Source organism: Leopardus geoffroyi, chromosome A1 (genome assembly GCF_018350155.1).
Source record: "Leopardus geoffroyi isolate Oge1 chromosome A1, O.geoffroyi_Oge1_pat1.0, whole genome shotgun sequence".
NCBI lineage: Eukaryota > Metazoa > Chordata > Mammalia > Carnivora > Felidae > Leopardus > Leopardus geoffroyi.
In genome coordinates this window covers 82,827,557-82,849,441 of record NC_059326.1, presented here as the reverse complement: position 1 = coordinate 82,849,441, position 21,885 = coordinate 82,827,557, and the positions used below count along the sequence as shown (strand labels likewise).

The following is a 21,885-nucleotide window of genomic DNA, read 5'->3' as shown; positions in this document are numbered from 1 at the left end:
GTGGTGCTAGTAGAATGTAATGCTTTGCCTACTTGGAAACAATTTGCAGAAATAAAGGTCTGCACTGATTTCTGAGTACATGTAAGAAAGAAGATGGAAATAAACATAGCTTTCATCATCTATAATAATCTTAATCTCTCATCAAGTGACAAGACCTCCCAGCTTCTTAATGTTGGTAAGCAGCTTCTCACCTGAAATCGGCAGTAAAGAACTCAAAGTAATCATGTGCCGGCAGTGGGTGTAGCTGCTCTTCCAGCTGCTCCTTGGTGAGGCTGGGAGGAAGCCGCCGGATGACCACCTGTAGAAAGGACTCTGGGTGGGTTTTGTTTCACTATCATTGCCTCAATAATTTGAATGTCACCTGTGTTTTGGTTCAGAAGGAGATCTCAACCAGGATTCCAGCGGAAACACACATTTTAGGAAAAGCTAAGAAATACATGCATGGAGAACATGGCTGTCAAAAGGGTAATGAGGGCTGACTAATCTAAACGGGATCAGTAAGGTCAGAAAAAGGGGTGCATAAAGCAGCTCCTTTTCAGGAAACCAGACAACTCTTGGCATGACGCTTACTGTCCATGCCCGAGTTGAAAAATAAAACCTCCGCCTACATTCTCCCTGCACGCAGAGCAACAGCAATTCTAACAGCCCGGCGGTGCACCTGTTCTTCCTGCCAAGGGACCTCCGCCTGCGATGCGCACTTGTCGCCCCTGCCCGCAGTATCCTCCCGCCGCCCTCCCTGGACAGGACCAGACCCTCGCCGAGCCGCCCCCTCGCATCGCCCGGGCCGAGGACAGAGCCTCCCCGTGGCCCAGCATCTCAGCGTGGCAGCCCCAATCGTAAACAACACAGGCAGAACGCACTCTTCTTCCTCCTTCCATACCAGAAAAGGCCGTGTTTGGCGGAACGGGAAACGGTTCCAGCTGCACGTCGTCCCCGCCTCCCCCAGCCGCTGTCCGCGGTGCTGAAGCGGCTGGCCCAGCCCCGACCCGCGCTCCCAGAACACGCCGCGCGTGGCATCACCTCCTCCCACCACTCCAAACGCTGAGCCCGCCCCGTCTTCGCTCAGACCATCCCTCTTCTCGCGAGGTTTGCCTGCCCAACCCCGTTCCCGCAGCCCCTCGCCTCCGCCCACCCACCTTTCTTAGCCCCACCCCTCGAGACCACCCCAACCATTGGCCCCACCCCCGCCACGCTGAAGAGCATCCCTCTTCTCCTCGCGAGGTTTGCAGGACGACCTCGCCTCTACTGTTGAAGACCCTCCTCCTCTCGCGAGGCTTATCTGTCCCGCCCCTTCCCCACCTTGCTCAGGACCGTTTTCTTCTCCTCGCGATGTTTGCAAATGCCGTCCCCGCAAACGAAGAACGAGGCTGGTGGCGCCTCGGGTTCTCGCCGCGGCGACTCCCGGCGGAACTGGACTTCCACGGCCGACGGCTTCTCCCTCCCGCTCGGGCCCCGCGCAGCAACGGCAGCCCCTGGGCCTCCGGCCGCCTCCTTCTCTGAGCGCATCTCGCACCCGCCGCGGAACCGTCTCTGCCTCCCTCCCCGGGCGAAACCTCGCGATAACTGGGACGACACCGCCCCTTTTCCCTCCCCCCCGCTCCCCCGCCCCGTGACGCTCCACGTCCAGCATGGCATCCTTCTGTCCCAGGGGACTCAACCTGTAGTTCCGCGGGACGTAAAGCCGAGGTGGGCCCTGGCAGCCCGGGTAGGTCTGGGACGGCAAGGGGTCGAAAGGCCTCTCCCAGTAGCCAGTCGGCGGCAAATTAGGGACCAGAGCACGTTTGGCTAAGTGTTCCTGAGAACTACATACACGTGCTTCACAAAGTATTTACAGCTATTTTATTTTCCAAGGAAATCTGAACCTTTCTTCAGAGAACAGCACTTAAGAAGAATGGAGGGGTTGGCAAACAGCACAAATGGCTTCCCCATACGGAGGAGAATAAATGCGCCGCAGTTGGAAGCAGAAAGTGGCCGGCTCAGAAAGAGGGTTTATTCATCTCTGAGCCCCGCATTCTAGGCGCGAGTGCCTTGCTCAGACCCAGGGCACCCACAAAACGGGGCCTGAAGGATTTGCAGCAATTTGTACACAACTGTTCGAAGCTATTAATGGGACAGCAACCAAGCCAGGTTCTCGTTCATATGTTTTTCTTTTATGAACTTAAGAGGCAGTAGCACTTCAGATTAGAATGTATAGAAGGTCTTCAGTTTTGTTTTGATGTTTATTTTTGAGAGAGGGAGACAGAGCACGAGTGGAGGAGGGGCAGAGAGAGAGGCAGACACAGAATCCAAAGCAGGCTCCAGGTTCAGAGCTGTCAGCACAGAGCCCAACGCGGGGCTTGAACCCACAAACCTCGAGATCGTGACGTGAGCTGAAGTGGATGCTTAGTTGACTGAGCCACCTGGGTGCCCCATCAGGTCTTCATTTTTAAATGCCACGTTTTTTCATATTTTCTCCTATTTTTTAATTACCTTGGCTGTATTTGTCATTCATAGCATCTTTTTCCCAAGAACTTCCGAGCACAAACAGAGATGAAGGGAGTCACTGTCAGATACTGGAGGTAAGTCCAGGCCTAATTCTAGTGCTTTATCCTTAAACTACTCGCTACCAATGAACACACTGGGAATGTGACTTTTAAATGAGCCAAGACTCAAAAAGCAGTTCCAAAGCAGTTTTCTAAAACCCCATGAAGGGGGCAAGGAGCAGTTGTCAATATTTCATAAATCTAAAGGAATCCTATTAGAAACACACCTATGATAAGGTTGCCCACCCTGGCTCCACGGTTTTTTGGTTTTTGCTTTGTTTTTTTTTTGGTCTCAAATCAACTCCGTACAGACAGTTTAGGTATGCTGATCAAAAGCTCTGATGGTATAACCTGTGATAAAAAGAAGGAAAATATGGTTGCCACCTAAAATCGTTTAATACAGGGGCGCCTGGGTGGTTCAGTAGGTTAGGAGTCCGACTTTGGCTCAGGTCTTGATCTGCTGGTTTGTGAGTTCGAGCCCTGTGTTGGGCTCTGTGCCGACAGCTTGGAGCCTGGAGCCTGCTTTGGATTCTGTGCCTCCTCTCTCTTCCCCTCCCCGACTTGTGCTCTGTCTCTATCAAAAGTAAATAAATGTCAAAAAAATTAAAAAATAAAATCTTTTAATACAAAAGACGGAAAGGAGGTAGATGCAGGAGGGGCTGATGTTGAAAAACGTGAAAACCATTCATTTGAAAAATTGGAATGTTTCAGCAGTCTTTACAGAGCACATATTTGGACTTTTAAAAAACTGCTCTCAATCTATTTGCAGGTCTTTACTTTTCTAATTTCTTGATATTATTCAGACTAACCAACTGAAAAACTGGCATTACTGGAGCCATTTTAAAATCGAGTCTGAGTGGCCAGTGGAGAGAAACTGCCATACTCACCTTTGAACTGGGTCAAAACCTTTGCACTGGGTAAAACGGCAGTTGTTTTAAGCAACTGTTTGAAAAGTCAGCAGAACAGACATCCGGATAACAAGTCTGGTGGTTGTGGACTTTCTGAAGACAGAATCAGCACTCAGTCAGTATATAACCCAGAGTAGCCTCGCCTGTTAAAACACCCATAGAAAAAAAATTTCTCCCTTAAATCATGTCATTGCACCTCCCTTTGTTTTCCTCATGAAAACCACCTTGCTTTCCTGAATCTGTGCTCCTGAAACTGCAACTCTTTGGTCCCAAATAAATACTCATTTGCCTCTCATTGTGGCTCTTTATTTTCAGGTTGACACAGTCATCTAAATATCTTTTGCTCTTTGGTGAGGTTTTTAAATTGAGATAAGGATTCTAAACCTCATACCACAAACCTACTCACATCTATACTAGGCCAAAAAGCAAAATTGTCAAATGGAGAAAAGAACTCCTGTCTTCAGAAAGGGAGTTCTCATTAGGCCCAAGTCATGTGCAATGCTTTGTGGTATTCCTGTGTCCATACTGTGCCCCCGTAGTGAAGCCACGGTTTATGCTATGGCTTCAGCCTGGAATGTCCTATCCTGAAGGACGTTCCTGAAGTCTTTTTCATCCCAACCCAACATCTTCCCAGCCAAAGTGATTCAAGATCCCCAGAAATTCAAGCATACCTCCATTTGCTAGTTACTACATTGTTTCAATGCTGAATATTCCCTAACAACCTAGAACTGTGCCTTCACTTAGGCAGGAACTATGTCTTTATCCAACTCTGTGCCCAGTCCAGGCCTGTAGCTGGCACCTACAGGCACTCACATGTTTGCTGTATGTGTACTGAAATCTGGACAGCAAAATGCCCAAATGTTTTTTTTTTCCCCTAGCCAACAGCCACCATGGTCAATTTTTAAAGACTCCTCGGATTCTTTACTTCCTGTTATTAACAAATAAGGTTCTCAGAAATGGTTTCACAAAAATGACACAATTTTAGAATTCAGGTATGACTATGAAATTATTCTGTAAATTAAAAAATCTTATAGTACAAATTTCAAGATACAGTGAATGAAATACACTTGCAAAATAGCTTAAGATTTTATATGAAAAAATAAGTACATCACAAAGAAAGTCTAGATTCCTACATACTGCCAAGCCTGTTATATACGTTTTCTTTTACATTGTTTTACATACACACAGAACTACAGACAATAAAAGAAAATAATCTCCAAATGTCAGAGTGAATAAAGTAGGTAAGTTTGCTTTGCCACACATGAATGTGATCCTGGGGTGAATGCTTGTCACAGGAAAGGCTACATTTTACTTGGGAGCACACCTAATTGGTAAATGGCACTGGTTTAAAGCAGCAGGTGACCATAACACTCCCATATCCCTTTGAAAATGACAGCATGATCACTTTAAAGTTGGCAAGAAGGATGCCTTTTTAGTAAACCATGCATCATTATGAGAGTAAAATATTGGGTGGTATAAAAAACTACTTGACAGTACAATTACACATTACCTTTCTTTGATACTCTCTGAAGCCTAAACATTGGTACTAGACTGCTGACCTGAAAAACAGCTTGGATTTTGCCTTTCATTTCTTAAAGCACTGTCAATATGGTAATTAGGCTCATTTATCAGGAGTTTGCTTTTTCGGAAACTTAAAAAAACATACCATGTGATCAATGAAGAAATTACAGGAAGCAATATTTTATCTGGAAGGCAAAATAAACTTGAAAAAAGTATTAATACCTACATTTTTATCTATTTTAAAAATTACTATTTTAAGTTCAGTCATTTGATTTTCCAGCCCCAGCTAAAGAGGGGAGGCATAACAATAGGCACATGTGATCCTGATAGAGAAGAGATAAAAAAAAAAAAGCCATTAAATAGAAAGATGAAAACTCAGAACCACACTATTTGAGTCTGAAGAGCAGCAGGTAACTCACGACCTAAGTGCATGACTGCACTAAACTGACATTCGCTGTCATAAGCTGAAACACACAATAGCTAGGATGCTGGGCCTTGGAAGCATCTATAGCTGCACTCAAATTCCTCAAATGTACAAAGTCTTATTTTTATTTTTTTCAATGTTAATTTTTGAGACAGAGCACGAGTGGGGGAGGGGCAGAGAGAGGGGGAGAGAGAACAGAATCCCAAGCAGGCTCCAGGCTCTGAGCTGTCAGCACAGCCTGATGCAGGGCTCAAACCCACAAACTGTGAGACCATAACCTGAGTGGAAGTTGGACGCTTACCCGACTGAGCCCCCCAGGCAACTTACTTTAAAGACCTCCTGGAGTTAGACCTCAGGAAATGAGAGCCATTATTATTATTATTATTTTTATTTATTTATTTATTTATTTATTTATTTTTTGCCTTAGCTTCTTAAGGTAGAACTATATGGAATACATGTTAGATTAAGAAAAAAAGTTGGTGTTTAAGGAACCATTTCAGGTGCCAGGAAAATTCATTTCTGTACAATACTTTGTTAATAATGCTCTGAACAAATGTCTCAGAAACCACAAAAACATAGGATAATATACCTGGTGAAGTCAGGATGAAGGCTTGCAAGGGTTACAACAAATGAAGCATATAACCCTATCCCTTTATTATATGACATATTTAAAGCTTTAAAAGAGAACCACTGTCAACCAAAAATTTTTCTGGCTAAACCATTCCTCAAGAAGGAAGGAGAAATTAAGACATCCCCAACAAACAGAGGGTAAGGGAGTTTATCACTGGTAGACTAGTACAAGTGCCCTTTTAAGAAATCCCTTGGGGCGCCTAGGTGGCGCAGTCGGTTAAGCGTCCGACTTCAGCCAGGTCACGATCTCGCGGTCCGTGAGTTCGAGCCCCGCGTCAGGCTCTGGGCTGATGGCTCAGAGCCTGGAGCCTGTTTCCGATTCTGTGTCTCCCTCTCTCTCTGCCCCTCCCCCGTTCATGCTCTGTCTCTCTCTGTCCCAAAAATAAATAAACGTTGAAAAAAAAAAAAAAAAAAAAAAAAAAAAAAAAGAAATCCCAAAGGGAGCCCTTCAAGCTGAAATGAAAGAAAGCTACACAATAATTTGGAATCATATCAAGAAATAAAGAACAATAGTAATGATAACTACATAGGTAAATATAAAAGCCAGTATTAGTGTACTTTTGGTTTTTGGTTTCTAACTCCTTTTTTCTTATATGATTTAAAAAGCAAATGAATAAAATAGTATTTATAAATCAATGTTAATGGGAACAATGAAAAAAGATGTAATCTGTGATAATAAGAAGAAAGGGAAGGAGGCATATAACAACAGTGTATGTATGCTACTAAAACTAAATTGGAATCATTCAAATTAGGTTGTTATAAATTTAAGTCAGATATTGTAATCCCCAGAGTAGCCATGAGGAAAAAAACCAAAAAGCCCCAGAATAGTAGAGTATCAAAATGGCACATCACACACACAAAATCAACTATAAGATAAGGAGGGAACAAAAAATATGTAACACTTACAGAAACAAATAGCTGTATGGCAGCTCAAGACAAATTCCTTATCAGTAACTACTTCGAATGTAAATGATCAAACCCTCCAATTAAAAACCAGAATGGATAAAAAAATATGATCCATTAGTATGCTGTCTATAGGAAACCTGCTTTAGACACAAAAGGGTGAAAGTAAAAGGATGGAAAAAATTACTCCATGTAAATAGTAATGGAGAGAGCTGGGCTGGCAAACTGTTATGAGACAAAAAGGACATTATATATTGATAAAAGGGTCAAAAGTTATAACAAGTATAAATATATATGCATCCAATAAGAGAGCCCCAAAATACATGAAGCAAGCATTGGCAGAACTAAGGGAGAAATAGACTTCTATAATAATAGTTTCAGACATCAACACCTTATTTTCAATAATGGAATAAGTAGGCAGAAGATCAATGAGGAAATAGAAGACTTGAAAAACACCATAAACCAATTAGACCTAACAGACATACACAGACCACTCCACCCAACAAAAGCAGAAAATACAATCTTCTCCAGTGAACAGGGTATATTCTCTAGGAAGGACCATAAATTACACCACAAGAAAAGTCTTAAACACTTAGACTGAAATCACACAAAATATTCTTTCCAACTACAATGGAATAAAACTAGAAATCCTAAGACAGGAAAAACTGGAAAACCCACAAATATGTGGTAAATTAAACAACACACTCTTAAACAACCAATGAGTGAAAGAAGAAATCACAAGGAAAATTAGCTAATACCTTAGCACAAATGAAAACAAGAACACAGTGTAACACTTAGGGGCTGCAGCAAAAACAGTGCTCAGAGGGAAATTTATAGCTGTAAATGACTGTGTTAAAAAAATCTTATTTCAATAATAAAACTCTACACCTTAAGGAAATAGAAAAAGAATAGCAAACTAAACCCAAAGCTAGCAGAAGGAAGGAATAATAAATATTTGAGTGGAAATGAAATATAAACTAGAAAAACAACAGAGGAAGTCAACAAGATCAAAAGTTGGTTTTTTGAAAAGAGCTACAAAGTTGTCAAACCTTTAACCAGATTAAGGGGGAAAAAAGACATTACTAAAATCATAAAATGGAAGAGGAGATATTATTACAGACTTTATAGAAATAAAAAAGATTGTAACAGGATACCATGCACCATGGTTAACCAACAAAGTGAACAACCTGGATGGACAAATTCTTGGAAACATACAAACTACCAAAACTGACTCAAGAGGAAACAGCTATTAGCAAGTAAAGACATTGAATCAGTAATCAAAAACCTCCCAACATGGAAAGGCCCAGGGCCAAAAGCCTTCACTGTTAAAGAATTAACATTAGTTCTTCTCAAAAACCTGAAGAGGAGAGAGAATACTACTTCACTCATTTTATGAGGCCAGCAGTACCCCAACACCACAGCCAGACAAAGGCACTACAAGAGGACTACAGACCAATAAATATCTCTTATGAGCATATATGTAAACTCAACACAAAATTAAATTCAACATTCTATTAAAAGGATCATACAATGTGACCAAGCAGGATTTATCTCAGGATTGCAAGGGTAGTCCAACACACAAAAATCAATCAACGTAGGAGGCACCTGTATGGCTTAGTCAGTCAAGCATGACTCTTGATTTGGGCTCAGATCATGATCTTATGGCTCATGGGTTCGAGTCCTGTATCGGGCTCAATGCTGATGGTGTAGAGCCTGCTTGGGATTCTGTCTCACTCACTGCCTCTCCCCTGCTCGCTTGCTTGCTCTCTCTGTCTCTCAAAATAAACTTTTTTTTTTTTTACAAATTTAAAAAAATCATTGTAAACTATCACATTAATATAATGAAGGAAAAAACATTCAAGACGTTATATAAGTGAACCAGAGATGTGGCCCTTGTATATTGAAGCCGATGTTGTTTACTTCTTCACAGCAGACGGGGTTGGTTAGCTCAAGCCCAACAATGCCAAGTCCAATTTTTACACATATCATTGTTTTAAATATAGCTTAAACAAGCGTATCTTTAGCCATCTAGAGCCTGCCTGTTTTGCATACTGGGTAAATCTACACGCAGCATCTGCAACCTGTACATAAGACACACCCTGGGACTAAGAAGGACCACACAGCCACTGCGCTTCAGTCTTCTCTAACCTCCTCTTCCTGCCACACTGCTACCACATCGCCCCCAAAGAGCCGCTCAAATACACTTGCCCAAATAAAATATGCTACTGCCACCTTATGATCATGTTTTTCCCTCAACAGCCCTGAAATCCTAGAACTCATTACCCCTCATCATCACATTGATCCACCTAAAAAAAAAAAAAAAAAAAGCATTTGACAAAATTTGCAACCTTTCTTGATGAAACAACTAAGCACTCAATAGAGTAGGAATAGAAGGGAACTCCTCCAAAACTATGAAGGGCATCGATGAGAACCTACAATAGCATTACCCTTGATGGTGAAAGACTGAAGCCTTGGATCAAGCCTGTCCTACGATCAAGGACAGGACAAGGATGCCTGCTTCTCACGTCTATTCAACGTAATACTGGAGTTCGAGTCAGAGAAGTTATGCAAGTGGGAAGAAATAAATACAATCCAAATTCAAAAAAAGAAGTAAAACTATCTCTGTTTGCAGATGACATGATCCTATTATGTAGAAAGCTCTACATGTACACATACATACACACATGCACAAACTGTTAAAGCTAATAAATACATTCAGGATACTAAGTCAACACACAAAAAACAGTTGTTTCTCTATACACTAGGAATGAACAATCAAAAAAAGGAAACTAAGAGAACAATTCCATTTATAATAGCATCCAAAAAAATAATAAAGTACTTGGGAATAAATTTAACCAAAGAGGTAAAAGACTTGCACAATGAAAACTACAAGCACTGCTGGAAGAAATCAAAACTGACATAATTAAATGGAAAGACAGTTTTTGTTTATGGATTAGATGATATAATATTAAGAAGACACACAAATTCAATGAAATCTCTATGAAAATCCCAATGCCATCTTTTTTCAGAAATGGGGGGAAAAAACATTCTAAATTCATATGATAATTCGAGGAAGCCACAACAGCCAAAACAATCTTGAAAAAGAAAAAGTTGGAGGATTCACACACCCTAATTTCAAAGCCTACTTATAAAGCTATAGTAATCAAAACAGTGTGGAACTAGCCTAAGGATACACATATGGACCAATGGAATAGAATCCAGAGCCCAGAAATAAACTCTCATATTTGTCATGAATTAAGTTTGTTTTTTTTTTAAGTTTATTTATTTTGAGAGAGAGAGAGAGCAAGCCGAAAGGAGAGAGAATCGCATGCAGGCTCAATTCTGTCAGCACAGAGCCTGACATGGGGCTCAAACTCACAAACCGTGAGATCAAGACCTGAGTCAAAACCAAGAGTTGGACATTTATTTAACCAACTGAGCCACCCAGATATGCCTACCATCAACTGATTTTTGACATGAATGCCAACACTATTCAATGGGGAAAGGACAGTCTCTTTAAGAAATGGTGCTGGGAAAACTGAATATCCACACACCAAAGAATGAAGTTGAACACAGCTTACAACATTTAGACAAATTAATTCAAAATGGATCAAAGACGTAAATTTATGGAAATCTTAGAAGAAAACTTTAGTGAAAATCTGCATAACCTTGGATTTGCCAATGGTTTTGTAAATATGACACCAAAAACACCATAAACAAAAGAAACAATAAATTGGACTTCATTCAATTAAAAATTTGTATATCAAAGGACACTATCAAGAGAGTGAAAAGACAACACACAGAATGGGAGAAGATATGTGCAAATCACATATCTGACAAGGATTTAATATTCAAAACCAATACAGGACTCCTATAGCTCAACAACAAAAAGCAACAGCTCAATTTAAAAGTGGGCATAAGGGGGCACCTGGGTGGCTCAGTCAGTTAACCATCTGACTCTTGATTTCGGCTCAGATCATGATCCCACAGTTTGATTTCAAGCCCCACATTGGGCTCTGTGCTGAGTGTGGATTCTGCTTTGGATTCTGTGTCTCTCTCTCTGCCCCTCCCCTGCTTGTGTTCTCTCTTTCTCAAAAATAAACTTACACACACACACACACACACACACACACACAAAGTGGCCATAAGATCTGAATAGACAGTTTTGCAAAACAGACATACAAATGGCCAGGAAATTCAGGATAAGATGCTCAATATCACTAGTTATTAGGGAAACACAAACGAAACAGCTACTTCCCACTGGAGTGGACTGTAACAACAAAAAATAAAAGTCCCGGTGAGGGTGTAAAGGAATTGGAACCTCATGCTCTGGGGGCGGGAATGTAAAATGGGCAGTTGCCGTAGAAAGTTGCCCAGTTCCTCAAAAAGTTAAGCACTGAATGGGGCCCCTGGGTGGCTCAGTCAGTTAAGCATCTGACTTCGGCTCAGGTCATGATCTCAGTTTGTGAGTTTGAGCCCCACATCAGGCTCTGTGCTGACAGCTCAGAGCCTGGAGCTGCTTTGGATTCTGTGTCTCCTTCTCTCTCTGCCCCTCCCCTGCTTGCACTCTGTCTCTCTCTCTCTCTCTCTCAAAAATAAATATTTTAAAAAATGTAAAAATAAAAAGTTAAGCACTGGATTATCACATGAGCCAATTCCCCTCCTAGGCAAATACCCAAAGGAACAGAAAACAGGGACTCAGATGTTTACACACGCATGCTCACAGCATTATTCACAATAGCCAAGAGATGGAAATAACTCATATCCATCCATAAATCAATGTGATGTACATTATGGAATATTATTGAGCCATAAAAGGAATAAAGTTCTGGTAAAAGCTGCAACAGGAATGAACCTTAAATATGCTTGATAGGGGCATCTAGTAAGTATCCGACTTTGGCTCAGGTCATGATCTCAGGTTTTGTGAGTTCAAGCCCCACATCAGGTTCTCTGCTGTCAGCACACAGCCTGTTTTCAGATCCTCTGTCCCCTTTGCTCTCTGCCCCTCCCCAGCTTGCATGCTCTCTCTCAAAAATAAATACTTTTATTAAAAAAATATGCTAGGTAAAGTCATACACGAAAGGACAAATATTGTGTGATTCCACTTACATGGTCTAGAATAAGCAAATTCAGACATAAAGTAGATTAGAGGTTATCAAAGGCTGGGGGGAGGACATGTGTGGAGTTCCTGCCCAAATGGGTACAAAACTTATTTGCAAGAATGAAAAAAAAATGGAAATAAGTGCCACTGAAATGTACACTTGAAATTGGTTAAAATGGCTACCTACCCATATCTATACCCACACATGCACACAATTTCTTAGAGCACTAGGTTACAGAAAAATGGAAAAGCACAAGTTCCCACACGCTCCCCACCACACCTGTATCCACACCTTGCACTGCGACATTTGTATCAATAGTGATGCATTATTAACTAAAGCCCATAGTTCATGTTATGTGTATTTTACCAGAACAAAGAATCACAACAAAAATGGATGGGGTTACATCACAGGGACACAGGAGCCAGGCTCAAGGAGGTCCCGATGGCCAAAGTTGAAATAATGAAGCCCTGGGGCGCCTGGGTGGCTTGGTCGGTTGAGCGTCTGACTTCGGCTCAGGTCATGATCTCGCAGTCCGTGAGTTCGAGCCCTGCGTCGGGCTCTGTGCTGACAGCTCAGAGCCTGGAGCCTGTTTCAGATTCTGTGTCTCCCTCTCTCTCTGCCCCTCCCCTGTTCATGCTCTCTCAAAAATAAACGTTAAAAAAAAAAAAAAAATTAAAAAAAAAAATGAAGCCCTAATATAATATTGTGTAGGATTATAACTTAAAATACAAAATATGTATACATATACATATGTATACATATTGATTCTTGATAATACTTAACTAATGGCTGAATAAATGGGAGAAGACACAAATTTTTGTTACAGAAGATTTCCAAATATGTGCAGATAGACCCCCCTCCAGATGGTGGAGCCCTTGGTCCTAAAAACAAACAAACAAACAAAAACAAAAACAACCTTGGTCCTATTGAGGATAGGCTGAACTTCATGATTTACTTCTAAATCACACATTACAGGCAGGGAAAAACAGTAACTTTACAGTGGAAAAACTTGGTAGGCATCATTGTAACCACGTGGTCAAGATTAACACCATCCGTGGTAAGTCATGTTATATATATACCCTCTGACATGTGATGAGAAAGATACTTCATTCCCATCTGTGTACTTTTTCCCCAAAACAAATAACCCTAGTCCAGTATGAGAAATACATCAAACTCCAACTGAGGGACATTCTACAAGACATCTGACCAGTCTTCCTTAAATCCCCTTCCTCAAATGTCACAGAAGTCTGACACATGGTCACAGCCAAGGGGAGCCCAAGGAGATGTGACAGCTAAGTGCAGTGTGGCCCCTGGATAAGATGCAGGGCAGGAAGAGGACATTAATGGGAAAATGGTGAAATCCAAATACAGCTCAGAGTTCCATTACTTGTAGCGTACCAATGTGCACTTCTTTGTCATGACAAAGGTTTCACAGTCACATAAGATGAGAACAGGGAGAAACCGTCTGGGGGTCCTATGGGAGCTCTCTGTGCAGTCTCTGAAGCTTTTTCATAAGACTAAAATTATTCTGAAAATGAAAGTTTATTGAAAAAGGAAAAACAGACATAATACACAATTTACCTCTTTATTCCTCTACCTATAATTGTTTTGTAGGGTCAGAAAACACCTGTTGCAAAGGTGTGCAGTCCAGTCTCTTTTGGCAGGCCCCCATTCCTAAATGTAGAGGTGCAGTCTGGATTCGTGTTAAGAAATGGGAAATTCTGAAGACAGGACAAGGGTGTGAGGAAACCCCAACCTTCCCCAAGGCAAAATGGAATGGAGATGTCTGCAATCAACTACTGTGGTCTGACATAGATGTCTCTAACATCATGTCACTTTCGTTCATTTCAATTTCAAAGGTTTCTTCCAAGGAAGGTCTGGGATCTGGAGTTTTCCTTGAGGTTTCCAGTGGTGCAAGCCCCGTTTCTTCTGCAGTTTGTTTTTCTACTTCAAATTCCCTGAAATCCCACGGAGGTGAAATAATGTTTTTTAGTGTCTTCATTGTATGCACATCAAAGTCATAACATTTTAATTTGTCTTTAATGTCTGCTCCTAAAAGGGAATACCACAAGGAGAATAAAATAAGAAACCCCGTCATTATCTATCATTTCCATCATCATGTATGTAGCACCACCTCCAACGTTTAGGTCCAATGGTACTTTTTTATTTCTTAATGTTTATTTTTATTTTTGAGAGAGAGAGAGAGAGAGAGAGAGAGAGAGAGAAAACACAAGCAGGGGAGGGGCACACACAAGGAGACAGAACCCAAAGCAGGTTCCAGGCTCTGAGCTGTCAGCACAGAGCCCAATGAGGGGCTGGAACCCACAAACTGCAAGACCATGACCTGAGCGGAAGCCATAGGATGCTCAACGGACTGAGCCACCCAGGCACCCCTAAGTCCAATGGTACTTTTACGAGCACAAGTACAGCTCAGAAGGAGAAATTCCAATCACTCTCCTCCTCTTCTTTTTCTCGATTATCAAGGGCGGCTGCTGGGAGACTGACAAGCACATGTACTTCAAGCCCCATGTGGCAGCAGCACCATCCCTAAAGCCCCCACACACAAGGGAGCCACAGCAGGCACTTGCCCTTGCATGTTACAAACAAGAACAGCCCACTGGCATTCTGGCATCGGTGCAGTTGCACCCTTATGCACACAGAAACACAGTGAGGGGAAATACGCTTTCCACACATCAAAATCTTATGAATGATGGAGAAGAGATTTCCAACAGATGTATTAGGTTCAATCATTTCTGACACAAAATAATTTTACACAGTTCAAACTAATAGCTTTCAGCAACAGGTGTTTTGACAGATAATGACAAACAAGCCTTCTAAAAAGAAAAACAGTACAGCACGGTGATTAAATACTGTATTGCACATTTGAAAGGTGCTAAGACAGAAGATTTTAAAAGTTCTCACTAAAAGAAAAATAATTTCTAACTATGTATGGTGATGAATGTTAACTAGACTTACCGTGGTGATCATTTCACAATATGTACAAATTCTGAATTATGGTATACACCCGAAACTAATGTTACATGACAATTATACCTGAATAAAAAATATATATAAATAGTAAGTAATGACTAATACACTTGGAAATCTCTGTAAGACCATTATCTTTGTGAGGACAGGCAAAATGTCTGTCTCACTCAGTACCCTACCTCCAGACCTTCCTTAGCTTTATAAGAATTTTGCATTTAAGCCTGTTGTAAGGCCCTCCTCAAACAAAAGAGGAAACTGAGGCTCAGACTTACCCAAAGCCACAGGGCTTGGTGGCAAAGTTGAGATACCAACTCAGGGTCTTTAGGGTGCCAGAGCTCAAGCTTTCTGTTTTAGCTTTAAAAAAATGAGCCACAACATACACACCGTAAAAAGTGTGCAGAGCTGGGCAAGTTCTCACATACACATATACCCACATGACCACCACCAGACCACAAAGAGAACACCTCCAGTTCCCAGAAAACCACCTCACGCCCTTTCCAGTGAACACCTCCCCTTCCCAAACCAGAAGGAATCACCGCTCTAATTTTTCTATCACCACTGATCAGTTTTGCTTATGATTAACTAATCTTCACATAAATGGAATTTATCAGTATATATTCTTTTTGTCAAAATCTGGGAGATTCACCTATGTTACAGTGTGACTTCATCGTTGGTCCTTTTAACTGTGTAGTACTCTACCGCTTATGCTTGCCACAGTTCACTTCCCCATTCTCCTACTCATGAACATCCAGTTTTTTCTAGTTAGGTGTGGTTACAAACAGCTGCTGTGAACAACTCTGCATGTGAGCATTGGCTTACGGAGACATCAATCCACTGGGCACACACCTGGGAGGAGAACTGCTATCGCTTAAGAGCAGCATGGTAGGTCAGCACCCTAACACCCCAATGAATCACACCCCACCCCTGATGACAATGCACTCGATCACATGACTTGTGCTGAACAGAATGTGACGGAAGTGATTCTAGGAAACTTCCAGCTTTCAAGAGGTCTTGAGGCATTAGTTCTTGTTGTTAGAACCCTGAGACCTCCATGCTATGGAGAAGTCTGAAAGACCCATGAGAGGCCCAGCTGGGTTGGCTGAGGTCCCCATCTGTGCATAAGGCCATCTTAGCCCGTCAGCCCATCAAGTGACTGCTGACCACAGCTGCATTAGTGATGAGACCAGTAAATGAGCCACCAATCAACCTACAGAGGTGAGACAGGTAATACATCCTTGTCGGTTGGTGTAGCTTATTAGGCAGCAACAGATAACTGCTTTAACAGGTCTGTTTAACTTTAGCAGATACGTTGAACAGTTTTCCAAAGTGGTTCTACCTGCTATGAGCACCAACCACCAATAATATACAAGCATACCAGGTGTATACGTCATTACCAACACTAGGCACTAGCGGTGTTTTCACTTGTAGCCATTTTGCAGGTGTGCAGTGACATCTTGTTATGGTTTTAATTTCATTTCCATAATATGCAACGACAGTACGCATATTCATTTGCTTTGGCAGACAGCCTCTTTGGTGAGGCTCCTGTTCAGGTATTTTGCCCATTCTGGACCCATCTTTGACTGAACTTTTTCTCACCAATTTATAGGATTTTTTGTATTCTAGACACAAGCTCTGACCAGTCTATAAATTGTAAGTTCTCTCAGTCTATGACATGCCTTTTCACTCTGTTAACAGTGTTTTGATGAACAAAGTTCTTAATTTTACTGAAGCCTACTTGAGCACTGCTTTCCTCTCATGGTTTTATGTCCTGTGAAAGAAATCTTTGCCTACCCCAAAGTCCAGACCTTGAGTTTAACTTCATTACACCCTCTTTACCTTACAATGTTTGTCACTAAATGAAGGCCCAAGGACAGCAATTCTACCCAAATTTATCTTAACACTTGCTTATCATTACCAAAAAAAATATTTAAAAAATTACACAGCACTGTAATGTGTGAACGTAAGCCAACTTAACAGTCCACTGAAATGCAAAAATTAATGTTATTAATATGCTACAAACCTCGTTATAAAGTATTAAGGCCAGAGTGTTTTCATTTACTTATTAGAAATTAGAAACTATTGGAAATTAAAAAGTCTCTAAGGTTTTTTTCCCATTACGCAATTTAGATTGTTTTAACACTTTTTCTTTTTAAGATTTTATTTTTAAGTAATTTCTACACCCAACGTGGGGCTTGAACTCACAACCCCGCAATCAAGAGTCACACATTCTATGGGGCGCCTGGGTGGCGCAGTCGGTTAGGCGTCCGACTTCAGCCAGGTCACGATCTCGCGGTCCGTGAGTTCGAGCCCCGCGTCCGGCTCTGGGCTGATGGCTCAGAGCCTGGAGCCTGTTTCCGATTCTGTGTCTCCCTCTCTCTCTGCCCCTCCCCCGTTCATGCTCTGTCTCTCTCTGTCCCAAAAATAAATAAACGTTGAAAAAAAATTTAAAAAAAAAAAAAAAAAAAAGAGTCACACATTCTACTAATTGAGCCAGCCAGGTGCCTTGCAATTAATTAGATTGATTCTTGTATATCACAGCACTTTACACATACTCCATAATAGTATTTTGCATATACCAAGTACTCAATTATAAACTGAACAAACACTTAATGAGCCATTAATTCCCACAGAATTTTCCAACAAATAAATGGAGTTTCTTAATAATATAGTTAAATGGTTAGAAAGTTAAACTTAAAACCTTACATGAGATTTGAGAAACCTAAACAGAGATATACAACAATCTAAAGAATGGGATGCAATGTCAATCAGAGTAATTAATTATAATCTTACCAATGTAAGCTTCAGAATCACCAATGTACATCTCAATGCAATGACCAAGCATTGTAACAGAAAATGTATCATCCCGCCTAAGACCAAGGGCCTGCAGAAAAGATTCACCATGGTTATTACAAGAAAATGTATTTCCTTCTCTTTCATTTAAAAATATTCCTGCAGGACTCCATTCAAAACACTACAGGGAATCGGGGGGGGGGGGGCTACAAGAGTGGCCATGAGTTGATGTCTGTTGCAGTTGGGCGATGGGCACATGTAGGGTTATCACACCACTGTTTATGTTTGAAATCCCAGTCCTCCAAAAAGATTTTCAAACCTTTGTCTCCACATAGAACCTTCTAAGTCTTCTGCATTAATTACATCACAGAAGAGAGGTAAATTATAGAATCTTCAAATACACACATTCGAAATATCACACAAACCAGAAAAGCTGCCAGTCCACACTTCTGCCTAGCTCAGTATCCTAGTTATCATAATGGCATCTTCAGGACTTGATCTCATCTGAAAATCTCTAACCAACCCTATGCATTTTCTCAGATTTTATCTTTCTCTCCAAATACCATTATTTCATCAATTCTAACACCCATTTTTTTTTTTTTTTTATTCTAACATTTCTGAACTTGGGACGCTTTAAACTACTGGTGGTTTCTTACTACTGCTGTCAGCTGGCCACAGCTGTGATGAGGGTGTTTTGCGTGGGTAGCCATGGTGATGTACAGACTAGATTTGAAACCACGTGAACACTCAAAAATACAGGAACTGAGACTGTTGCCTAAAATCCTTGCGTTGACACCTTCTGGCAGTGTAAGATTTGCATAGTCAACGCCTTTGGGAAAACCTTCAAGAGCAGGGTATACGTGCCAGCCCCAGGAAAAAAGGGACACTGACCGCCTGGTACGAAAGTGATTTAAAAGAACCAAACTCTGAATGTAAAGAATAGAGCATCTTAAGTATTTATTTCACTTATATTTTCTTTTTTATGTAGAGTCATCTCTGAAAAAAAACCTATGTCCTAATATGCCCAAAAAGAGTGCCCCAAAAGAGTGCTTTTTCTAAGTACCAAAAAACTGAGAGATTGGAAAGAATTGTGTAAACTTTAAAGGTTTGTCTGTGTGTTGGGGGGCGGGGCACCCAACCTGCTTACTGATGGTGTCTTAGTTCTAGTGAAGCATGACGTGAGATTTTTTCCTTGTGATGACACAGATGTTTTGTTCACCAACTAAAGTGATCCAAGGTGGGGCGCCTGGGTGGCTCAGTCGGTTAAGCAGCCGACTTCGGCTCAGGTCATGATCTCTCCGTCTGTGAGTTCCAGCCCCAAGTCGGGCTCTGTGCTGACAGCTCAGAGCCTGGAGCCTGTTTCAGATTCTGTGTCTCCCTCTCTCTGACCCTCCCCTGTTCATGCTCTGTCTCTCCCTGTCTCAAAAATAAATAAAACGTTAAAAAAAAAAAAATTAAAAAAAAAAAAGAAAAGTGATCCAAGGACTTTAGGACTTTAACTATAAGTCCTAAACAGAGAGACCAGAATTTCTTTTCTCCTGCCCAGACGTGATGCCCAGCTCAGATGAGGCCCACAAACCTCATGCACACATGTATGTCTGACTGCACACTTAGGACCTAAGTCTCACATTTGTTTCTAATTTGATGAGTATCACACACACATGCTTTTCTCTGGAAAGGAAAGAAGAAACCACAAAGTCGTCTGAAGAATTTTAAAATGGTAAATACAATGTTGGCTAGAAAAGATCTTCTCAAAAAAAAAAAAAAAAAGTGGTAAATGTTAACTAGACATACTGTGTGGAAATAGTCAACAGCATTTTCAAAGTTGCCCATCAGACTATGGATATACCCTATGGCAGAATAGGTAGACGCGTTCTGAGGAATTAACACCAGTGCCTGACGGTGATAATCCAAGGCCTCGGCATACTTTCTGTGAGAGAAGAAAAGACAGGGAGTTGAGAGCAGAAAGAAAGGGAAGAAAGAGAAAACAATTAGTGGGTACAGTGAAAGTACTGACTTTCTAGATCTAAGATGAGTATTCATCTATCTATGTGCCAACATCAAAAACAATCTGGTACATCACAGTAACCATCCAGAATGGTTATACCACCTTCGTGTACCTTGACACCTTCCTAAATGGATCTTCCTGCCCTTCTCACCCAGACAGCTGAAGGTGCTCCCACAGGGACACAGGTGGGAGACATGAGCCAGAACATAACCTCTGGCCCTGGGTCCTGTGCCCCACCACACAGCAAGGTCTCTTTTGGGGCCAGACAAACCTCCCACACTGGGGGTGGTTAAAAGCAACCAAAGGTTTTTGCTTTAAGGTCCAAAGAAGTCACTTGAACAGCATTTTCCTAAGTTCTCTGGAATTCCTGCCCTGTAAAATCTTTCGTGAGAAGAAGGTTCAATAAGGTTTGGGAAATGCTGCAGCTCATAATGAATACTCAAGACACCAACATATCCTGAAATTGAAAAACCTATTAAATTTTGAGTAACCTAGAGTTTCCCAAACATATTGAGCCAAAGAATCTATTTTTGCAATGCTGTTTATCACATCATAAAACTGGAAACTAGAGAAAAACAGTTAAGTTAGAATATGGATATGGTTTTAAATAAACCCTACTGTCCTAATTCTTCCAAATTAATTTTGAATACCCATTTTTTTTATCTAAGAAAATGAAATTTATTAGAGAATTGTAATTCTCTATATTTCTAAAATAAAATTATACTACCAGGGATAATAAAAAAAGAGATAATAAAACTCACTAGAGATAATTATTTTGATGCTTGCTCTGTCTGAGAAGCAAAGTACAAAGCTGGAGGACCTCAAAATAAAAATATGGGAAAAGAAGGGTGCCTGGCTGGCTCAGTTGGTAGAGCATACAACTCCTAATCTAGGGGTTATGAGTTCATGCCCCATGTTAGGTGTAGAGATTACTTAAAAATAAAAACCTTAAAAAACAAAACAAAACATGGAGAAAGGCTACACAAAATTAAGTAAACATTTAATCGCAAAGAATGTTTCTGCAATGGTCCTAGTTCACTTACTTAAGCTTCCTGCAGACATGCCCCAAGTTGTTCAACAAAGGCTCCCATTTGTCAACCGTCACCTGAAACACAGCAACACCAAACCCATGACTCATGTGCCACTTTCCAGTCACGCCCATTCAACCACACCACTGCACACAGTGAAGCAGGCCGCCCTCTCTGGCGGTGACTGCACAGCACAAAGCAGAGTATTTGTGGATTCTCCATCTTTCTTTCCTATTAGAAGAGACTTCCTGAGGATGCTGTTATTTTATTAGCACAACACTGTTAATGAGCCCGTCTGTGCTGACATTCAAATTCTGTATCTTGAGCCCAGAGCTTTCCATCTGCCTACTAAACATTCCCACTTGGAAACCTCATAAGCACTGCAAATCCAGCATGCCACCCGTTCATCTCTTACCCTCTCTCCTGCCCTCCCAGCTCCCCAACCTCACGCCCTTCTAAGTGCCTGCCTCTCATGCCCGGCACCCATGTCAACCCTAACCCCTAGCAACTACCGAAGGCTTATTCATCAGCTGCCCCAGCATAATGCCAACCTCCATGTAACAAGTCTTGTCTGGGCCCAACCACCTCAAGATAAGGTACAAGGCCCTTGACGATCCACACTCAGCCCTCCTGACCCATTTCTTGACATTCTCGATTAGCTCCAACTTGGCACATACCATTCTCTATACCTAATACACTCTTTTCCTCACTTCTGCTTGGCAAAACATATCTGCTCATGTTTTAGGACTGAAATGTCACAACTGTATCCACGAGGTTTTTTTGGCCCATCCTCAAATTCCGGTTAACTGCTCCCTTGCGTGAGTTTCTTTATTTCCTCAATCATGGCCTTTTTTGTGCACTGTATCATTACTGCCAATTTACTTATCTGCAATCCCCAACAGGTCTAAGGCCAGGAGCTATCACGTCAGTTTCCTACTTCCTCCCAACACCTAGCTCAGAGCTTAGGACACAGTCAACACACATCAGTCAGTCTGAGCTAACCAGGCAACAGATCTGAGCCATAGTCTCCAGCTCCCATGAGCCTGGCTCCAGGAGGTGTG

General features: G+C 41.5%; 2 protein-coding genes and 1 long non-coding RNA gene across 22 annotated transcripts in view; 1 reads left to right on the top strand and 2 right to left on the bottom strand.

The window, feature by feature from the left end:
* Window positions 1-1,506, bottom strand: part of UPF3A (UPF3A regulator of nonsense mediated mRNA decay) — a 33,830-nt gene extending 32,324 nt beyond the window's left edge. For all 15 annotated transcript variants that reach the window (XR_006713772.1, XR_006713773.1, XM_045482865.1 and 12 more), the window contains exons 1-2: window positions 1,300-1,506; window positions 192-298 (exon numbers count right to left, since the gene is read on the bottom strand). Coding sequence is in view for 13 of the 15 variants with exons in the window: in XM_045482865.1 (XP_045338821.1) it covers window positions 192-298; window positions 1,300-1,506 (314 nt within the window). In the remaining 2 variants the exon portion in view is untranslated. The remainder of the gene's footprint in view (window positions 1-191; window positions 299-1,299) is intronic.
* Window positions 217-21,885, bottom strand: part of CDC16 (cell division cycle 16) — a 48,219-nt gene continuing 26,550 nt past the window's right edge. For 2 of the 5 annotated variants that reach the window (XM_045482820.1, XM_045482850.1), the window contains 4 exons: window positions 20,840-20,901; window positions 19,583-19,718; window positions 17,789-17,879; window positions 13,582-14,062 (listed from right to left, as the gene is read on the bottom strand). In XM_045482820.1, the coding sequence (XP_045338776.1) occupies window positions 13,803-14,062; window positions 17,789-17,879; window positions 19,583-19,718; window positions 20,840-20,901 (549 nt within the window). In that variant the 3' untranslated portion in view covers window positions 13,582-13,802. Of the gene's footprint in view, window positions 299-3,125; window positions 3,524-13,581; window positions 14,063-15,048; window positions 15,353-17,788; window positions 17,880-19,582; window positions 19,719-20,839; window positions 20,902-21,885 lie in introns of those variants that run through there. The other 3 variants (XR_006713736.1, XM_045482840.1, XM_045482830.1) reach the window with 3 other exon arrangements.
* LOC123600725 lies at window positions 1,545-3,725 on the top strand. 2 transcript variants are annotated; one of them, XR_006713775.1, is made up of 2 exons: window positions 1,545-2,558; window positions 3,326-3,725. It is a non-coding gene; the product is annotated as an uncharacterized LOC123600725 (long non-coding RNA). The 2 variants fall into 2 exon arrangements; XR_006713779.1 differs by having other exon boundaries at window positions 3,292-3,725.